The sequence below is a fragment of the Gorilla gorilla genome, chromosome 4 (genome assembly GCF_029281585.2).
Source record: "Gorilla gorilla gorilla isolate KB3781 chromosome 4, NHGRI_mGorGor1-v2.1_pri, whole genome shotgun sequence".
NCBI lineage: Eukaryota > Metazoa > Chordata > Mammalia > Primates > Hominidae > Gorilla > Gorilla gorilla.
The window spans coordinates 153,717,508-153,737,290 of NC_073228.2; the positions used below are offsets into that span (position 1 = coordinate 153,717,508).

The 19,783-nt window shown below is 44.8% G+C and overlaps 1 protein-coding gene across 1 annotated transcript in view; it reads right to left on the reverse strand.

Moving 5' to 3' along the window:
* The window catches only part of PDE6A (phosphodiesterase 6A), an 87,581-nt gene that overhangs the window by 9,245 nt on the left and 58,553 nt on the right, over positions 1 to 19,783 (reverse strand). The window contains exons 14-19 of the mRNA XM_019026134.4: positions 18,177 to 18,286; positions 16,692 to 16,779; positions 16,402 to 16,502; positions 15,563 to 15,670; positions 589 to 652; positions 219 to 293 (exon numbers count right to left, since the gene is read on the reverse strand). Of these exons, the coding sequence (XP_018881679.4) occupies positions 219 to 293; positions 589 to 652; positions 15,563 to 15,670; positions 16,402 to 16,502; positions 16,692 to 16,779; positions 18,177 to 18,286 (546 nt within the window). The remainder of the gene's footprint in view (positions 1 to 218; positions 294 to 588; positions 653 to 15,562; positions 15,671 to 16,401; positions 16,503 to 16,691; positions 16,780 to 18,176; positions 18,287 to 19,783) is intronic.

Sequence of the window (19,783 nt, forward strand, 5' to 3'; positions counted from 1 at the left end):
TGGGTAGACCTAGGTGAGGCTTGTGAATATACATACCTAACATGTTCTCAAGTAATGAGGTTGACAGTGGCCTGGAGACCACATTTTTAGAACCACTGCATTAGGAAAAGGTCATCTTTATGGTAAAGTCACACATCTCTCCATCATGGCGAGGTCATGTCTAGGTCAGGATGGAGCACACGCACCTAACGTCAGGCTGACATCCCCTGTCTACTCACAATGGGATTCTGTTGCAGCACCGTGCGCTCCAGGTCACCTTGTTCCCAGAATTCGGCAGCCACCAGCAGAGCTACCTGCAACAGACGGACCCTCACACACGCAGAGTCAGAGCCCCAGCCCAATCCCCTACCCCTGCTCCCACCCCACTTGCAATTCCAAATCAACAAAAAGGATAAACCCATCCCTGCCCTGCCACCCTCACTTTTGCTGTCATCACTGGAGAGATGTAAAATGATTCCCATGTCTTGGTAGAGGAGGATGGGACACAGGTGAGCTGGTTCTGGAGCTGGGCTGAGAGAGTCCAAGCCTCATGACCTGATGCCCCCAGTACTGGGATGCCCCTCCTCTTGGGTCAGCAGGAGTTCATACCTGGCTCTGCACCTCCCAGGGTTTGGTGATGGCTGAGAGATCACAGGCGGTCATCATCATGGCCCTGGGCACACAGGACACCCTCTATCAGTCCAGGGCCATTTAAGACTTCATGTACTGGTTAATTCCATCTCTCTCACCTTTCTCCACCCCCACTAGTAGGTGACTTTATCTCATTGTGAGGAAAGGGCTCACCCCCATTGCATCCAGGGGTTGGGCTTTGAAATCAGACAGGGTTAGATCCTGCCTCTGTCCGTGATCAGAGGTTGGACACTGGGCAACTACACCAACCTCTCGGAGCCTCCATTTCCCTGTCTGTAATGATAATCGTACCTTACTCACAAAACAGGTGTAAGATTAAATGAGATTGTGGTTGGAGAAATCTAAGTATAGTGTCTGAACATGGTATATGCATAAGGAATGTGTACTGGGTTTTCTTCTGTATCAAGCACTGTTCCAGGGACTGTACAAACATCAATTTCGTTTAAATCTCATCACATCTTCAGAGTCCCTTTGCTCTTGTCTACTGTAGAGAAGTGTTTCTCAACTTTTTTTCTCATCATTGTTCCCTGCCCCAACTGCCAACGAGCCTTTTTAGATACTTTTTCAGTAATTGCCCCACGATGAGCTTTTAATACCACAGATACACTGTCCATCTGTTTGGAGAACCACAGGCCATTGTAATAGCTAAGATTTGCTCTCCTACCTCAAGAATCACTTTTTGCTCCATTGGAGGCAATATACTCCATTTTTCTATCAGTCAGTTAGCTTTTCTGATTTAGGAGTTTTGTTTAATACTAATAGATTTCTTTCTCTTCTAGGCCATTTCCTCACCTGGCAGAAACTCTCACCCAAAAAATTTAAAAGGTGAAAAAAGAAAACATATGGTGTAAAGAGAACTGTGAACAGCTGTAGCAAAGAGGCCTTGCATTAAGGCTTGGAAAGGGCCAGGTGCCGTGGCTCACGCCAGTAATCCCAGCCCTTTGGGAGGCTGAGGTGGGTGGATCACTTGCAGTCTGGAGTTCAAGACCAGCCTGGCCAACATGGTGAAACCCTGTCTCTACTAAAAATACAAAAATTAGCTGGGCATGATGGCATGCACCTGTGATCCCAGCTACGCGGGAGGCTGAGGCAGGAGAATCGCTTGAACTCGGGAGGCGGAGGTTGCAGGGAGCTGAGATCACGCCACTGCACTCTAGCCTGGGCGACAGATCGAGACTCTATATCAAAAAAAAAAAAAAGGAGTGGAAGGGTGCGGGTAAAGAAAGTAGGTAGAAAGAGTTCAAAGGTAAACTCTTAAGGGAGTGTCCCACTCATAGAAAGGCAAGGCAGGTATTATTACATAGGTGGGTACAACAGAAAATAGAAAGGGAGGGGACACAGACAAAGAACTGGAGCAAGAGGAGGGAGCAAGGGGGGTGGATTTGAGAAAACATTTTAGAGCAGGTAATCCTGGTAATCCAGGGCCGTGTGGCATGGGCCCTAAATTCCACGCCAGGGAGTGCAGACTGTATCTAGCAAGCAGTGGGGAACGGTTGAAGGTTAAAGGCCCAGTTGTGACCTCTTCAGAGCTGTGCTGCAGGAAGGCAGCTGGCAGGACTTGTAGGATGGAAAAGGAAGAAAAGAGCAGGATGGAGGGGGATGGGGTGCTGCAGTAATTCAGCAGGAGGGCAGGAGAGCTGGCCTGCAGCAACGGCTGGCTGCGGCGGGGTGAGACCAATGGGCAGGAGCTGGGGAGAGGGAGGAGTGAGAAAAGGCTGGGGCTCTGAACCTAACTTGCTGCTTGGATAATTTTACAATTAATCAGCTGTATGGGGTATATTTTCTATAAGCCAGTCTGTGAGGCTGTAAGAGTTACTCATGGAATATTAACAAGTTTAAATAAAATCTTTAATTATGGGCCTGGCACAGTGGCTCACACCTGTAATCTTGGCACTTTGGGAGGCTGAGGAAGGAGGATCACTTGAGGCCAGGAGTTCAAGATTAACCTGCGCCAAATAGTGAGACCCTGTCCCTATGAAAAATACACAAATTAGCCAGGCGTGGTGGCATGTGCCCGTAGTCCCAGCATTTTGGGAGGCTGAGGTGAGGGGATCGCTTGAGCCCAGGAGTTTGAGGCCACAGTGAGCTATGATCATGCCACTGCATATTTTAAATTATGTAAACCCTCAGAAATTCAAATAGCTCTTTAAGTAAGCTTTCAGAAGTGCATACATTTCTTAGAAACACCTTTATGCTTTATAATAGCCTCAGAATACATGCCCTGTGCTTTAATAAGTGCTGTGGACATGTTTACTTACTGTCAGATAGGTTGAGCAAATAAATGCTCAGCTATGCATATAAGAGTCACTGGCTCCCTGGTGGCTTCAGGAGGGCACTGGATGCTTACTTTCCTTAGCTGGAGGGATCATGTGGAAAACACTCCCAGTGGTTGCAGAAACACACGTACGAATTTTATAGACAGAGATTTGCTGTGTGCATGGGATGAAGGAAGGACACCAAGGTGCCAGAAAAGCCAATTCGAGCCTTGTGCCCTAAAGATGAGGCTTCACATTCACTTCAGCACCTCCCCCTTATATGCACTGGGGTCCCAGGTGCTGTGCTGGGCACGGGGGATCCAGAGGGGCCTGCAGGGAGGTCATAGTCACTCAAGGAACACAGGGCAAAAAAAAAAAAAAAAAAAAAACTGTCATCACAATATGCTAAGTAGGATGGCAGAAAAAGGTCCAAGGTGAAAAAAAAAAAAGAAGAGAAAGAAAGAAAGAAAGAGAAAGAAAAAAAGAAAGAAAGAGAAAGAAAAAAGAAAAGAAAGAAAGGAAAAGAAAGAGAAAGAAAGAAGAAAGGAAAAGAAGAGAAGAGAAAAGAAAAGAAAAAAAGAACCCAAAAGTGAAGGTGACTAGCTCAGTCCAGGTGCCATCTAAGAGGTGACAATGGAGCAAAGGCCTTGAGGGGTACATAGGAGCCCTCTGTAATGGACAGAATGTTTGTCTCTTCCCAGTCTTATATGTGGAAGCCCTAATCTCTGATATGATGCTATTAGAAGACAGGGTCTTTGTGGGGTGATGAGGTTTAGATGAGGTCGTAAGGGTGCAGCCCCCATCGTGGGGTCATGGCCTTCATCACCATAGAAGAACACACAGGGAAAGTGGTCTCTGCCGGCTAGGAAGAGGCTGGGCTCACATGGTCCATGCTCTCAGAGATCTTGCAGATGTGCTGGGGAATTGCACATTTATCCCACACATGCAGGTTAACATGTAAACAAACGACTGCTCTGAAGGAAAGGACTTCCATTCTTGGAGATGACATGAGAAAGAGAAACTGACTGAGGTCTGGGAGGTCAGGGAGGGCTTCCCTGAGAGAGCGCCTCTGGAGCTGATAACTGTGGGATGTGTAACCATTTACTTGCTAAAGAAGGGAGTGGGAGAAACACATTCCAGGCAGAAGGATCATCTAGTGTGCAGGGCCTGGTAGAAGGAAGCCCGGCACAAAGAGCTTAAAGGTTGGGGGAGCTCAGCGAGCAGGTGGGAGACCTGGTAAGAGAAGCTCCGCAGAGGAGCAGGGTCGGCCCATGCAGAGCCCAGGCGCCACTGCGAGGGGATGGTCTTCATGCTATGAGCAACAGGAAAAGCCATGGGAGTTAGAACAGAAGGGTGACGTGGCCACATTTGTATTTCACAGAAATCACTGTGGCTTCAGTGTGGAAGGGACAGGAGCGTACACAGGGAACCCAGTTAGGAAGCCACTGCAGGATCTGGACAAGAGATGGAGCTGGCAATAAAGAGAAGTGTCCAGACAGATATGGCACTTAGGAAGTCAACTCAGCAGCATTTCGGGACAGATTAGACATGCAAAGTGAGGAAGAGAGAGGTGTCAGGATGGAATAGAGTAAAGGACAACATGGTTATAATGCAGAAAGAAGCAAGAGTATGCCACAAAAATATTGTATGCTCAGAAATGTGAACCTTATGCTCTCGGTAGATGAACTGTCAAGAGGAGGGGATGGAGTTCAATAGGACAACAGTGCAAAATTCCATGCAGGGCTTTGGAATCAGACAGAGCTGAATTAGACCTTCCATCTTCTCCCCACTTGCTGTGTTCAGGGCAAGCGACTTCATGTCTTTGAGTCCCAGTCTGTTCGTTTGTAAAATGAGATATTCATGTTAGGTTGGATCCTATGAAATTCTGATTTTGTTACTCCAAATCAGTTAAAATTCAGCAGTTTCCTATGGGTCAATGTAATACATCCTTTTTAAGACTTACTGTGATGATCACATAAGATGCTTTTGTAAATGCACCCAGTGTCCTCATCTTCATTATCAGCACCTGCATTCATCTCACTCACGTTCTGGGTCACCCTCGTGTGTAGAGCTCTTAAAAGCAAGCTGAGCTCTTATCCGCCTGGACCATCCCCAAGGCAAATGTTTCTTCCTGAAACATTTGGCTCCTTGGCTGTGAGTTTCAGTGGCACTTCTTCCTGACTCCTGGCCAACTTTCAGGAAAAGCATTCCAGCCTTCCTCTTAGCCAGCCCTTTCAGGACACTTACTCAGACCCTCCCTGGAATTACATCTGTCTGAAGGGTACAGCAGGAGACCCTGCCGGGGAAGGCCTTGGAGGAGCCTAAGAAAGCAGTGGGTGTGCAGGCAAGGGCTGGTGTAGCTGAGTCCAAGTCCTTGATGCTTCACAAATGCCTGCGTGACGCCAGCTAAGTCACATTGTCTCTCTGGGCCTCACTTTCCTCACTTGTAAAACACTAGACCAGGAATTGGCAAACTCTTTCTGTAAAGAGCCAGACAGTAAATATTTGAGGTTTTACAGCCTACATAGTCCCTACTGCAAAGACTGAGCTCTGCCACTGCGATGTGAGAGCAGCCGTAGATAAGGACAGCATGGATAAGCAGGGCCAGCTCGTCCATTCAACAGAGCACCGAGGGCCCACGATATTCTCCAGGGCCCATGAAAATATTTCAATTTCTTTCAAGATGAGCAGGAAAAAAGGACATAACAGGAATGAATATGTAAGAATGAATTCAGTCTGGATTATATTTGTCTTCATACCAACACAATCATAAAATATAATTTGTATTTACTTAGTTACTTTTATGGAGGAAGGAGGCACAAAGACAAAAGTGCCTAGGACCCATGAAAGTCAGAATGTGGCCCTCTGTAAAAGAATACAGCTTTATTTATGGAGACTGAAGTTTGAATTTCTTATGATTTTCATTTGTCATGAGACACTCTTTTTTTTTTTTTTTTTTTGAGACAGAGTCTCACTCTGTTTCCCAGGCTGGAGTGCAGTGGCATGATTTAGGCTCACTACCTCCTCTACCTCTGGAGTTCAAACGATTCTCCTGCCTCAGCCTCCTGAGTAGCTGAGATTACAGTTGTGCGTCACCACGCCCAGCTAATTTTTGTGTTTTCAATAGAGACAGGGTTTCATCACGTTGACCAGGTTGGTCTCAAACTCCTGGCCTCAAGTGATCCGCCCGCCTCGGCCTCCCAAAGTGCTGAGATAACAGGTGTGAGCCACCACGCCTGGCCATGAAATATTATTCTGTTGATTTTTTCCCCCAACCATTTAGAAATGTAATAGCCATTCTTAGCTCATGAGCCATACACAAACACCGCAGTGCTAGAGGACCTGTAAGCCTTTCCAACTCATAGTTTGGTCAGACTGTCAGAAGCAAAATCTGGAATTAAGCGGAAATGTCAAGAGTTTGATGAAGAATAGGAAGTCACACCCTCACTCTAGAGTTTCTATAATATCTTGACCCTAGAGTAAAATTACTGGAGTAGTCCTATCTACTTAGGAGGCTGAGGCAGGAGGATCACTTGAGCCTGGGAGGTTGAGGCCACAGTGAGCTATGATCATGCCACCACACTTCAGTCTGAGCAACAGAGCAAGACCCTCTCTCTAAAAAAAAAAAAAAAGAAAGAAAAAAAGAAAAAAAAAGTCAAAGTCAATTGGTGTGGACCTCCAAGCACAGGAAGCCCGTGGACATAAGCACTCCAAGATAATCAAAACACAGGAAGGGAGTGTTGGGTTTTTCCTCACAACAACCAATCCTGACACCAACTGGGTGTCTTACAATTCATTTCAACTCTGATACTAAATTCCTATAGTTAGCATCACACCCTACAGGTTAAAGGGTTCAGTCCCGCAAGACTGCCTCACTTCAGAGGCCAGCCACACGTATGGGGTCCCCAAGTTACCTACCCTTCTGTCTGACTTGGCAACAAAGTTGAAATGTGTCCCTGCGTTCAGGTTCAGTAATTTGCTAGATGAGCTCACAAATCTCAGGGAAACACTTTACTTACATGTTCTGGTTTATTATAAAGGATACAGCTCAGAAACAGCCAAATGAATGTGATGCATAGACAAAGTTATGGGAGGGGGAATGCATGCCAGCCTCCCACCACCTCGAAGTATTCACCAAACCAGAAGCTCTCTAAACCCTGCTGTTTAGAGGTTTGTATGGAGCTTTTTTTGTTTTTAATCACAGAAGCATGATTGATTAAATCATTATCCACTGGCAATTAACTCAATCTCCAGCCTCTTCCCTCCCCGGAGGTTGGGGATGGGGCTGAAAGTTCCAAGCTTCAAATGAAGGCTTGGTCTTTCTGGTGACCAGCCCCTAGCCTGAAGCTGTCTAGGGTCCTGCCAAGAGTCATCCCATCAGAACAAAAGATGTTCCTATCACTCAGGAAATTCCAAGGGTTTTAGGATCTCTGTCAGGAACCAGGAACGAAGACCAAACATATATATCTTCTTATACCACAGGAAGCACCGAACACCACTACCTACTGCACTGCGTTCCACATACTCCAGCTCAGCCCCCATGATGGTCCACAAAGTAGGCACTACCATGATCCTCACTGAGCAGATGAGGAAACTGAGGTGAGGGAGTAAGTCACCTGCTTGAGGTCACACCACCAATAAATGAAAGAGCCGAGACTTGAACTCAGGCTGTCTGATACCAAAGCCCCAAGTGTGTAACAGCTACATTCTACCCAGGTGTGAAGAAGTTCCAATTATACACCTAAGCAATGGGCCCCGAGATGGCTTTATAGCAAACAGCTGGGCCAATTTTTGCCCCAGGGGATATTTGGCAATGTCTGGAGACATTTTTGATTGTCACAGCTGGGGAGGGGTGGGGGTGCTCCTGGTGTCTAATCCTGTGTATCCCACAAGGCGCAGAACAGCTCTACAACAGGGTTGCCAGCCCCAAATGTCAACAGGGCTAAGACTGAGAAACGCTGCATTACAGGTCTCCCAATATTTTTTGTTAAATCCCTACCTAAAGAATTTTGAAAAGTGCTACCTTCTTGCACATTTTTAAGTTGACATCTTAAACTATTACATCACAAGTTTAATATTTTCAAAGGATCTAATTTATAGCACATTATACATACTGACTTTTTTTTTTTTTTTTTTTTTTTTTTGAGTCGGAGGAGCCTCGCTCTGTCACCCAGGCTGGAGTGCAGTGGCACCGTCAGGGCTCGCTGCAGCCTCAACCTCTCGGGCTCAAGTAATCCTTCCACCTCAGCCTCCTGAGTAGTTGGGACCACAGGTGCGTGCCACCACACCCAGGGAAATTTTTATTTTTTATAGAGACAAGGTCTCGCTATGTTGCCCAGGCTGGCCTCAAACCCCTGAGCTCAAGCCATCCTCTCGCCTCAGCTTTGCAAAGTGCTAGGATTACACATGTGGCCACTGTGCCTGGCCACACTGACTTTTTAAAATAAATTTGTTACATCATTCTTTACCCATAATAAAAGCACATGAGCAAGCTTTTCTTTAAGAGTCTAGAGTTTTACATCTTTCCTTGTCTCTGTAAACCTCTATTTCCACTTGACTTCCCCACAGAATTTTATCCTAATATTGTGTGTATATACGTGTACATGTATATGCATATGTGTTTCTGTATATATATGTGTGTGTGTACACTACATATATGCTTGAAAGTCTTTCATTGATCGACTTTCATAATTACCTGCAATCAATTATATCCATTTATTGAAATTATGTAATTAAAATTTTTTCTTTGACCATAAGCCTCTAAGTGTTGAAAAATTTTCTTTTGGATTAAGCTATTATTACACAATTAAATAACAAAATATACTACCTATTTTTACAAATAATTATTAAACACTCAAAGCACCCTTTTTTTGAATTCATCTATTAACAATATAGGGTGGATTTTTTAAAAAGTATTGGTTTATGAATGAGTATTTCTTGTTACTAGACTGAAGTCAGATTCAGCATCTATTTTTTGCCCATTTTTCCTCTTTTTTTTTTTTTTTTTTTTAACCAGAGTCTCTCTGTTGCCCAGGCTGGAGGGCAGTGCAGTGGCATGATCATAGCTAGCTGTAGCCTGAAACTCCTGGGCTCAAGTGATCCTCCCACTTCAGCCTCCCAAGTAGCATGCACCACCATACCTGGATAATTTAAATTTTCCAAGACAAGAGTCTTACTCTGTTGCCCAGGCTGGAGTGTGGTGGTTCCATACCGGCTCACTGCAAACTCCGCCTCCCCGGTTCAAGCGATTCTTGTGCCTCAGCCTCCACAGTAGCTGGGATTACAGGTGCAAGCCACCATGCCCGGGTAATTGTTTTTTGTATTTTAATAGAGATGGGGTTTCACCATGTTCCCCAGGCTGGTCTTGAACCTCTGAGCTCAGGCAATCTGCCCGTCTCAGCCTCCCCACTATGCCCAGTTCCTATTTTTAAATTTAAATAAGCATGTTACAATACATCCAACTTATCTTTTATTTTTAATTCTAAGAAAGGTAAAGGTACATGGAGGGTATGTACATAGACTAGACAGACAGACAGATGATGATAGATGATGATGAGAGATGATAGATGACAGATAGATAGATAGATAGATAGATAGATAGATAGATAGATAGATAGATATGATTCTGTTGAGAGACTATTGACCAAATAAAGAAGAAAGACAAAAAATTGTAAAGACAGATGATAGAAAGAAGACAGTGAAGTGGATTAAATCAGTTGCTACCATCTTCAGTACGTATTACTGATGTGCCTTTGCCCTAGTGTCATGGTCCCTGGACAGTGATACATTTTCTGAAAGAAGTAAGCTATTTAAATGAAAAATCCTTCACCTGCTGCCCCCCTATAAAACCCCACCCACTGGCTGGGAATGGGGGTGGGGTTCAGGGGGAGTGCCTGGCAATTAAAGTTGTAAAAACTCTTGAACAAATAGTCTGGGTCCAAATAGTCTGGGTCCAAATAGTCTGGGTCCAGTGGTTCATGCCTGTAATCCCAGCACTTTGGGAGGCCGAGGTGTAAGAATGGCTTGAACCCAGAAGTTTAAGATCAGCCTGGGCAACATAGTAAGACTTTTATTTGTCTCTACAAAAAATTTAAAAGGAGTCTCGCTCTGTCACCCAGGTTGGAGTGCAGTGGTGCAATCTTAGCTCACTGCAACCTCTACTTCCCGGGTTCAAGCAATTCTCCTGCCTCAGCCTCACGAGTAGCTGGGATTACAGGCACGCACCACAATGCCTGGCTAATTTTTGTATTTTTAGTAGAGATGGAGACTCGCCATGTCGGCCAGACTGGTCTCGAACTCCTGACCTCAAGTGATCCACCCGCCTCGGCCTCCCAAAGGGCTGGGATTACAGGCATGGCCACCGGGCCTGGCCCCTTCCTTAGATTTATAATGCCTTAATTATAAGAGGCTGTGACACCACCAGTATGGTGGACTCTCAAACAACACGGGTTTGAACTCTGCAGGTCCACTTACACATGAATTTTTTTCAACTGAACATGGATTGCAGGATGCAAAACCCATGTGTGGAGGGGCCGACTCTTCACATCCAAGGGGTTTTCAGGGCTACTGCAGGACTTGAGTTTGTACCAATTTTGGTATACTAGGGGGTCCTGGAGCCGATCCCCTGAATATACCCAGGAATGACTGTATTTCAAATAGTCCCTCCGTTTGGCTGCCCGGAGGTTTTTGTCTCTACAACAATGCAATGCGGGAAGATTCAAGAAAGAATGGAGTTTGCCTTTATTTTGTAAGGTGGGGAAGAATGAGAGAATGCTGTGCCTACTGGGCTGCTTCTTTCTCAGGAAGATTAATATTATGAAAGAAAATGCTGATTCCCTTAAGGCTATCTATGCTGATATACATCTTGGAAGGACATGAGTTCCCAGAAGGGTATGTGTGTCGTCAGCTGAAGATGCCTACGTAAGGTCACCTTGACTTTGACAATGATTGAGATCCTGCTCCTGGCTTTTTTTTTTTTTTCTTTTAAAATTAAACATAATTCCTTTCATTTGATGTCATTTCTTTGCAAATCTGTAAGATATTCCATTGTATGAAAGTGTTATCGTTTATTTAACCTGGTTCCCCATTGCTAGGTATTTCGATTGTTTTCAATCCTGTTTGTGTTACAGACAATGCTGCAACAAACAATTCTGTACATACACTTGGTGCACATGTGGGAGAATATCTGGAGGGGAAATCCTGGAAGTGGGATTGCTGAGTCAAAGGGCATGAGCACTTACAGCTTTGATAGGTGTTGCCAAATCGCCCTCTGCAAAGACTGAGCCTGTTTACGCTCCCACATGGGGAACGAGGTGGCCCTTTCCCTCACTGCCCGACACAGTATGTAAGCAAATGTTTTCATCTTTGACAATAGGAGTTAACAATTATACCTCATTGTAGTTTTATAATCACCGTCTTTTCATAGGTTTATATCCCACTGTAACTTTTCTGGGAACTGTCGGTTTGTGCCTTTTGCCCATTTTCTATTGGATTAGTCTTTTCCTGGAATCATATTAACACTTTATTCACTGAGGAAATTAGCTCTTTTTCTCTTAGAAGTGGTGCAAATATTTACCCCCAGCTTATCACTTACTTTCCTATTTAGACTATGTGTTTTTTTGGGTTGTACAGAAATCCTTAATTTTTCATAGTCAGATTTCTCCATCTAATTTTATGACTTAGGATTTTCATGTCATATTTTATTTATGTTTATTTTATTTTGTTTTATTTCTTTATTTATCTATCTATCTTGAGATGGAGTCTCGCTCTGTCACCCAGGCTGGAGTGCAGTGGTGCAGTCTCGGCTCACAGCAATCTCCACCTCCCACATTCAAGCCACTCTCCTGCTTCAGCTTCCCAAGTAGCTGGGATTACAGGCGCCTGCTACCTTGCCTAGCTAATTTTTGTATTTTTAGTAGAGATGGCGTTTCACAATGTTGGCCAGACTGACCTCCAACTTCAGACCTCAGGTGATCCGCCTGCCTCAGCTTCCCAAAGTGTTGGGATTACAGGCATGAGCCACTGTGCCCAGCCTCATGTCACATTTTGAAAAGCTCGCTCTGAAATTATTATTCTTAATTCTTCCATGCTTTTCTCGTGCTCTCTTTTCTTTCCCTGGTTATTTTAAAATTTTTATTACATCTGGAGTTTATTTTGGTATAAGGAATGAGACAGAGATCTAACTTCGTGGCCATCCCATTGTCCCAACACCACTGATGAACTTACACCTTTCTCCACTAGTATAAAACCCACTTTGAGCACAGACATAGTCCTTAAGTTCATCCCACTGATCTGAACGACTTCTCCTGCCTAGGACAGAACTGCCTTTAGTTCTGCTGGTCACCATTATTACTCTTCTATGTCAGAATTTTCTGGCTATTCTTTTTTATCTTTTTTCTTTTTCTGGTTATTCTTGCATACTCATTTCTCATAAGAATTTTTCAATCAGCTTCCTAATTCCCCCAGAATAAAGCAGGGTTTTTTTGTTTGTTGGTTGGTTGGTTGCTTGGTTTGTTTTGGAATCACCCTTAAATGAATAATTAATTAGGGAGAATAGACAACTTTCTAAATCAAGTCCCCCTATCCAATAGCAGGGTGTTCCTTTCAATGATTTAGTCCTTCTGCTGAGCCATTTTGAAATGTCCAGCTATGGAAGTCAAAGAAAGAAAAACATTAGGAAAAAACAGAAGTCAGCTGGGCGTGGTGGCTCACGCCTGTAATCCCAGCACTTTTAGGAGGCCGAGGTGGGCGGATCACGAGGTCAGGAGTTCGAGACCAGCCTGACCAACATGATGAAACCCCGTCTCTACTAAAAATACAAAAAAAAATTAGCCGGGCATGGTGTCGCATGTCTGTAATCCCAGCTACTCAGGAGGCTGAGGCAGGAGAAGCCCTTGAACTCGGGAAGTGGAAGTTGCAGTGAGCCGAGATTGCACTCCATCCTGGGCAACAGAGCAAGACTCCATCTCAAAAAAAGAAAAGCACAAGCAAAAGTCAATAAATAAATAACCAAAATGAGATACTGTCTGGCACCAGTCACAATGGCAATTATTAAAAAGTCAAAAGAAGTCTGGGTACTTTGGAAGGCCGAGACAGGCAGATCACTTGAGGTCAGGAGTTTGAGACCAATCTAGCCAACATGGTGAAACCCCGTCTCTACCAAAAAATACAAAAAAATTTACCTGGGAATGGTGGCGGGTGCCCGTAGTCCCAGCTATCATGGAGGCTGAGGCACGAGAATTGCTTGAACCCAGGAGGTGGAGGTTGCAGTGAGCCGAGATCGTGCTGCTGTACTCCAGCCTGGGTGACAGAGTGAGACACTGTCTCAGAAAAAATAAAAGAAAAGAAAAAGTCAAAACATAACAGATGCTGGCAAGGCTGTGGAGAAAAAGGAATGCTTATGCACTGCTGGTGAGAATGTAAACTAGTTCAGCCACTGTGGAAAGCAGTTTGGAGTTTCCTCAAAGAACTTAAAGTAGAATTACCATTCGACCCAACATCTCATTACTGGGTGTGTATCCAAAAGAAAACAAAGAGTTCTATCAAAAAGACACGTGCCCTAACATGTTCATCACAGCACTATTCACAATAGCAAAACATGGAATCAACCTAGGTGCTCATCAACGGTGGATTGGATAAAGAAAATGTGTTGCATACATGCCATGGAATACTACACAGCCATAAAAAAGAACAAAATCATAGCCTTTGCAGCAACGTGGATGGTGTTGGAGGCCATTATCTTAAGCAAATTAACACAAGAATGGAAAAACCAAATACTGCATATTCTCGCTTACAGGGGTGAGATAAATATTACGTATACATGGACACAAAGATGGCAACAGTAGATACTGGGGACTACACAGGGGGAGACGGAGGAGAGTGTGGGCTTAAAAACCGCATACTGAGTGCTATGCTCACTACCTGGGTGAGGATCGTTTGTACCCCAAACCTCAGTGTCACACAATATACCCATGTAACAAACCTGCCCATGCATTCTTTAATGTATAATAAAAGTTGAAATTATAAATAAATAAATGTGGCTGGACGTGGTGGCTCACACTTGTAATCTCAACACTTTGGGAGGCCAAGGTGGGTGGATGGCTTAAGCTCAGGAGTTCAAAACCAGCCTAGGCAACATGGCAAAACCTGTTTCTACCAAAATTACAAAAATTACCCAGGTGTAGTACGTGTGCCTGTAGTCCCAACTCCTAAGGAGGCTGAGGTGGGGGGATTGCTTGAGCCTGGAAGGTTGAGGCTGCAGTGAGCCCTGATCGCCACTGCACTCCAGCCTGGGCAATAGAGCAAGACCCTGTCTCAAAAATAAATAAATAAATAAATAAATAAAATGTCCAGGGGGGCAGCTCCTGGTCAGTCTATGAGTAACCGTGGGCTGAGCATGCCCCCTTGTTCAGTGAAAGCAGATTGCACTGCTCCCAGAATCAGGGGACTTTTGTGGGAGGCCTGGTTGGACAACCGCAGGGCTGAAGGAGTGGCAACTTGCTGCCGCCCCCCTGTTTCCGGAGCCTGTCCCAGTGGTCTCCTCTTCTCTGTTGCAGACATTTGCAATGCTTGTGACTTAATCAAGCCTCATTTCCACAGAAGCATCTGGGGATAAACAAATAACCCAATGCTTCCTAGGCAACTAGTCAGCCTTGTCTCCCCTGCAACTTTTCCTGACCATTGCCTTCAATGCCCAGGACCCATCGCAGAGGAGCCAGGGGACCATTTGGCTTGGGCCACATATTCATAAAAGGCCTCAAATTTACACTTCTCACCCCATTGTCAATTGAGGTGAATCGTGGAAGCACATTGAGAAAACTGAAAAAAGACATTCACCAGACAACTTAAATTTGAGTCCCATTACCAACCATGCCAGACCATGCACTGTAAATTTCATACCAACCATAACCAATTTGTGACTAGCACAGCTATATTGTGGGATATTGTCCTATGTAAAGGAATACGTTAAAAATTAAGCCTATATGTTTTGAATGACACATTAACTATCACTCAAACTTTAATTCGGGCCGGGTGTGATGGCTCACGCCTATAATCCCAGCACTTTGAGAGACAGAGGTGGGTGTATCACTTGAGGTCAGGAGTTTAAAACCAGCCTGGGCAACATGGCAAAACCTGGTCTCAACTAAAAATACAAAAATTAGCTGGGCGTGGTGGTGGGTGCCTGTAATCCCAGCTACTAGGGAGGCTGAGGCAGGAGAATTGCTCGAACCTGGGAGGCGGAAGTTGCAGTAAGCCGAGACTGCACCACTACACTCCAGCCTGGGCGACAGAGCGAGACTCTGTCTCAAAACAAAAAACAAAACAAAACAAAAACCCCTTAATTGCTATAGTGCTTTCCGTTGTATCAAAAACGTAAAAGTTATATCAGTTTACCACCCAAATCTTAGATATTATGATTGAACTACTTCAAATAACGTATTTTTTTATTCAGATAAATAAAACAATAATACACTGTCTTGCATTTTTAGTGCTAAAATAAAGATTAAACATGTGGCTTGTGCAATTGGAATTTGGCATAACTTCATTTTTTTCATATGTTGAAGGCCTCCAAAATGAAATAGTCCCAAGGCTTGTTGAGGGCAACAAGAGCTGTCAGCACGTCTCGCCTCATGATCCTAAGCCTAAGAGGATCAGGTTTTAACCTCATCCCAACTCACATAACGATTTCCTTCCGTGTCTGCTCCAGCATCATGTACTGCGTCCACTCCTGTTCACTCTCGTATGTCTTAGACTGATCCACGATCTTTTGGAACATCGTCCTCTTCCTACAAAACATATCAGTCTAGTAAAGGGAGCAAGTCTTAGAATAAGGCAACACCTGAGCTGCTAACATTGGCTGATTCAGATGGAGCCTTATTAAATCAACAAAATTCACAAAACAAGGTTGAAAGAGCCAAGGCCCAGGAGTGAAGACCTAGGTTTAACCTAAGTCTCTGCCACTGATTTGTTATCTACTCTTAGCAAATCTCTTGTCCTGAATCTCAGTGTTCCCATCTGTACAGCAGGGGTAATAGTATCTAACACACAGGCTTGTAGCAAGAATCAATGTGTCCATAACACACGTGTTGTGCCTGACACATAGTATATGCTAAATTAATTGGAACTATGATGTTTGTTATTATTATTGTTATTATATTGTTGCTGGGTGCAGTGGCTCATGCCTGCAATCCCAATACTTTGGGAGGCTGAGGCAGAAGGATGGCTTGAGACCAGGAGTTTGAGATCAGCCTGGGTAACAGTGAGAACCCATCTTTACAGCAAATTAAAAAATTATCCAGGAGTGGTGGTGTTCCTGTAGTCCCAGCCACTCAGGAGGCTGAGGTGGGAGGATCCTTTGAGCCCAGGAAGCAGTGAGCTGTGACGGTGCCACTGCACTCTAACCTGGGCAACAGAGTAAGATCCTGTCTCAAAAAAAAAAAAAAAATATATATATATATATATATGCATACATATAATCATTGTTGCTTTTACTATTAAAATGAGAAGATATACCAACTTGAAATACAGGGCAAGGTCTGTGGCAATGATTGCAATGTCCATCATGTGGATGGCATGCTCATGCTGTCGACGATTGAGGTTTTGAAAGATATTCAGGCTCTAAAGAAAAAAAGAGAAGTGAGATGGGAGAGAATTGATGCTGGCAGTAAAGTCACCCACCTACCCATGGCCACCCAGAGGCAGCCCAGGCCAATGGGAAGAATGCTCCCTGGGCACACTCAGGCTCCTTGTGAAATAGAGCCTCTGATCCAGGCTCCGCGGCATGTACACCCTTGGCCCTCATCCTACCTCGTCTCTGAGCAGTGTTTTGCCAAACTCCAAGTGGTGTCTTTCCAAGATGGAGGACCCATGGAGCTTGGCCAGTGGGTTCTGGGATCTGAATGAGAAAGAGAAAGAATCAATATGGAGTGGACGATAGAAAATTAGGACTAAACATCAAGTCTCCTGACTCAGTCTTCAGCCTTCTCCACAAGTGATTCCGAGTTACTTTTGGGTCATGAACTCATTAGAGAATCTACTAAATAGCATGGACCCCTTCCCCAGAGAAAGCCACAAACACACACAATGCCATAAGGGATTTTAGGGACATTAGCATTGGGCCATGCTTCAAGATCATCTAGCCCTGATTCTTCACATCCAAGTCTTGAAGGAAACAACTGAATTTCCGCAAGCCGTGTGTTTATTCATTTCTGCATTCAATAATTATTTGTTGAGCACTTGCTATGTGCCACACACTGTGCTAAGTATTTAGATTCTCAAAATGTAAAATGTAAACCCAATCTCTAGCCCCAGAGCAGCATGAAAGTATTGAGAAGACTCAGCAGCATGAATTCAGAGCTTGTTAATGACTTACAGGCCATCGGCCCTGAGCGGAGACTCAGTTTTCTCATCTGTAAGTAGGGATAACATTAGCCCCTGCTCTGCCCAGCCCACTGGGTGGTTGTGAGGATCCAATGAGATCATGGTTCAAGGACTATGCTTTATGGGCTGTCTGAAATATAAGCTCTATGAGGACAGGAGCTGTTTTGCTCATCAGAGCACCTTTTTTGCCTGGCATAGAGCCTACCACACTATATTAGAAGCACTGTAAATACGAGATGAGTGAATGAACCATTACTTGTTATTAACATCTTGGCTCAAATTAGTGCAGCAGGTAGGACAGGGAAGGAGACAAGTACAGGAGTTTAATGCATTCATTTTCTATGGCTGCTATAACAAACTGCCACAAACTTAATGGCTTAAAGCAATAAAATTTATTATTTTACAGCTCTGTATGGAGTCTGAAATGGGTCCTTACGGCTGCTTTCCTTCTGGAGGCTCCAGACGAGAATCTGTTTCCTTGCTCTTTTGAGCTTCTAGAGGCCACCTGCATTCCTTGCTTGTAGGCCATGCCTCCATCTTCAAAGCCAGCAGGGTAGCATCCTCTCTCCTCTCTGACCTCTTGCTTCCCTCTTATAAGGACCATTGGGACTACATGGGGCCCACTCGAATGAATAATCCCTGTATCTCAAGATCCTCGACTTAATCACATCTGCACAGTCCCTTTTGAATGTAAGGCAACATATTCCCCAGCTCAGGGATTTGAGATCTGGACATCTTTGTGGGGGTCATTATTCTGCCTGCTACAGGAGGAGACCCGGATCCCAAGGGCAGAAGGCGGTGGGAAGCTGTGGACCACAAGACTTCCCTGTTGGCCAGTGAGTCTGCCTGGGAGCCACACAGAGCTGGATAATGAATCCGGAGGGCTGGGGGTGGGGAGGGAGGCTGACTCACTTCATCTGGTAGAGGTTATTGGTGCCTCTGTGGTCAATGTCATGGCAGAAAGCAGCAGTGACCATGGCCAAGGCCTCTAGGTCCGTGAAGTAGCGCTTCAGCTTTCCCGTCTGGAAGGGCAATCAGAGTGCAAATCATTCCTTTTGTGTAGGGGCTGGAAGCAGGGCTGAAAAAGCGGGTGTAAGGAGGAGGGCCCAGAACTAAAAAACTCATGGGTCTGATCTTGGCTGTATCCTGGCTCCAGAGGCTGACCAGAGGACCGCCCAGGGCTGAGGGGTTTTTTGGATATGGGACTTTCAGTGCTAGAATGGGGAAAGTCCCAGGTAAATGGGAACAACTGGTCACCCTATTTCTGAGTTGACCTTAGCTGGTCTCATCTCCCTCTGAACCTCGGTAGCCCAATCTCCATAATGAGGGTCGAGCATATTGGATCAGATGAATTTTGAGAAACTTGTAGATGTCAGGTTTTAGGATTTGGAGAGTTTCTGAACATGGCCAGGCTGGTAAAGCAAATCTTCCAAACGTGGTCTACTGGTTCAAGCACAGCCTGGAGGAATCCTTCCCTGGGATTTTGCCAGACACTTAACTCCTTGTTGATGCTGGGTGTTGAAACAAAATGTGGGAAAGTGCTCTGGAGAGCTGATGCTGACTTTATGAAAGCAATCACTCTAAGTGGTGTTCCTGTCACCCTTTAAGGTAGCCTGGTCAGAATTCCTGCTTCCGGGCCCTAGCACCTACTCTGGCCTGACCATTTCAGCCAAGGGGGAAGGGATGATGTTGAGGAAGGGCAGGGATTTGCATCATGATCTGGATGGGGAAATAACTTGAAATAAAACATAAAAGTCTCCGAACCCTCTGAGCGAAAAATACGAACACAAATACACAAAGATAAGTCCATCCAAGGATATTGTGGCACTGTTTGTAATAGTGAAAGACTGAAAAGACTTCCAAGTCCAACAATAGAACACTATGCAGCCATAAAATTGTATCATGGATAAGCCTCAAAAACATTATGCTAAGTGAAATATGCCAGACACGAAAGGATGAAAACTGTATGATTTCACTTATATGGGGTGCATAGAATAGTCAAGATGAAAGAAACAAAAAATAAGATAGGGCCAGGCATGGCAGGTCACACATGGCAGCACTTTGGGAGGCCGAGGTAGGAGGACCACTTGAGCCTGAGAATTCAAGATCAGCTTAGGCAACACAGCCAGACCCTGTCTCTACAAAACTAAAAATTTATGTGGGCATGGTGGCACATACCTGTGGTCTCAGCTACCTGGTGTTAGTCCCAACTGCACCATTTTGTAAGCTCCCCATTATTTTGCAGACCTTGGTCAAAGTGAAACATTTCATGGGGGTTCGGGTTGGGAGAAACATCCTTCCTAACCACCTGACCACAAGGCAGACAAAGGCCCAACTAAAGAAACATTCCTATCATATCTTGCTGGGCAAAAGTCCGAGAAACACCACAATGGCATCCCACCGAGACAAGAGCAAAACCACCTCATCATGAGAACATCTTATCAATAGCCTGCCAGGCAACAAGCCATACTGCCCAGACCCCTCCCGCCCATACCTATAAGTACCACCAGCCTGTAAGC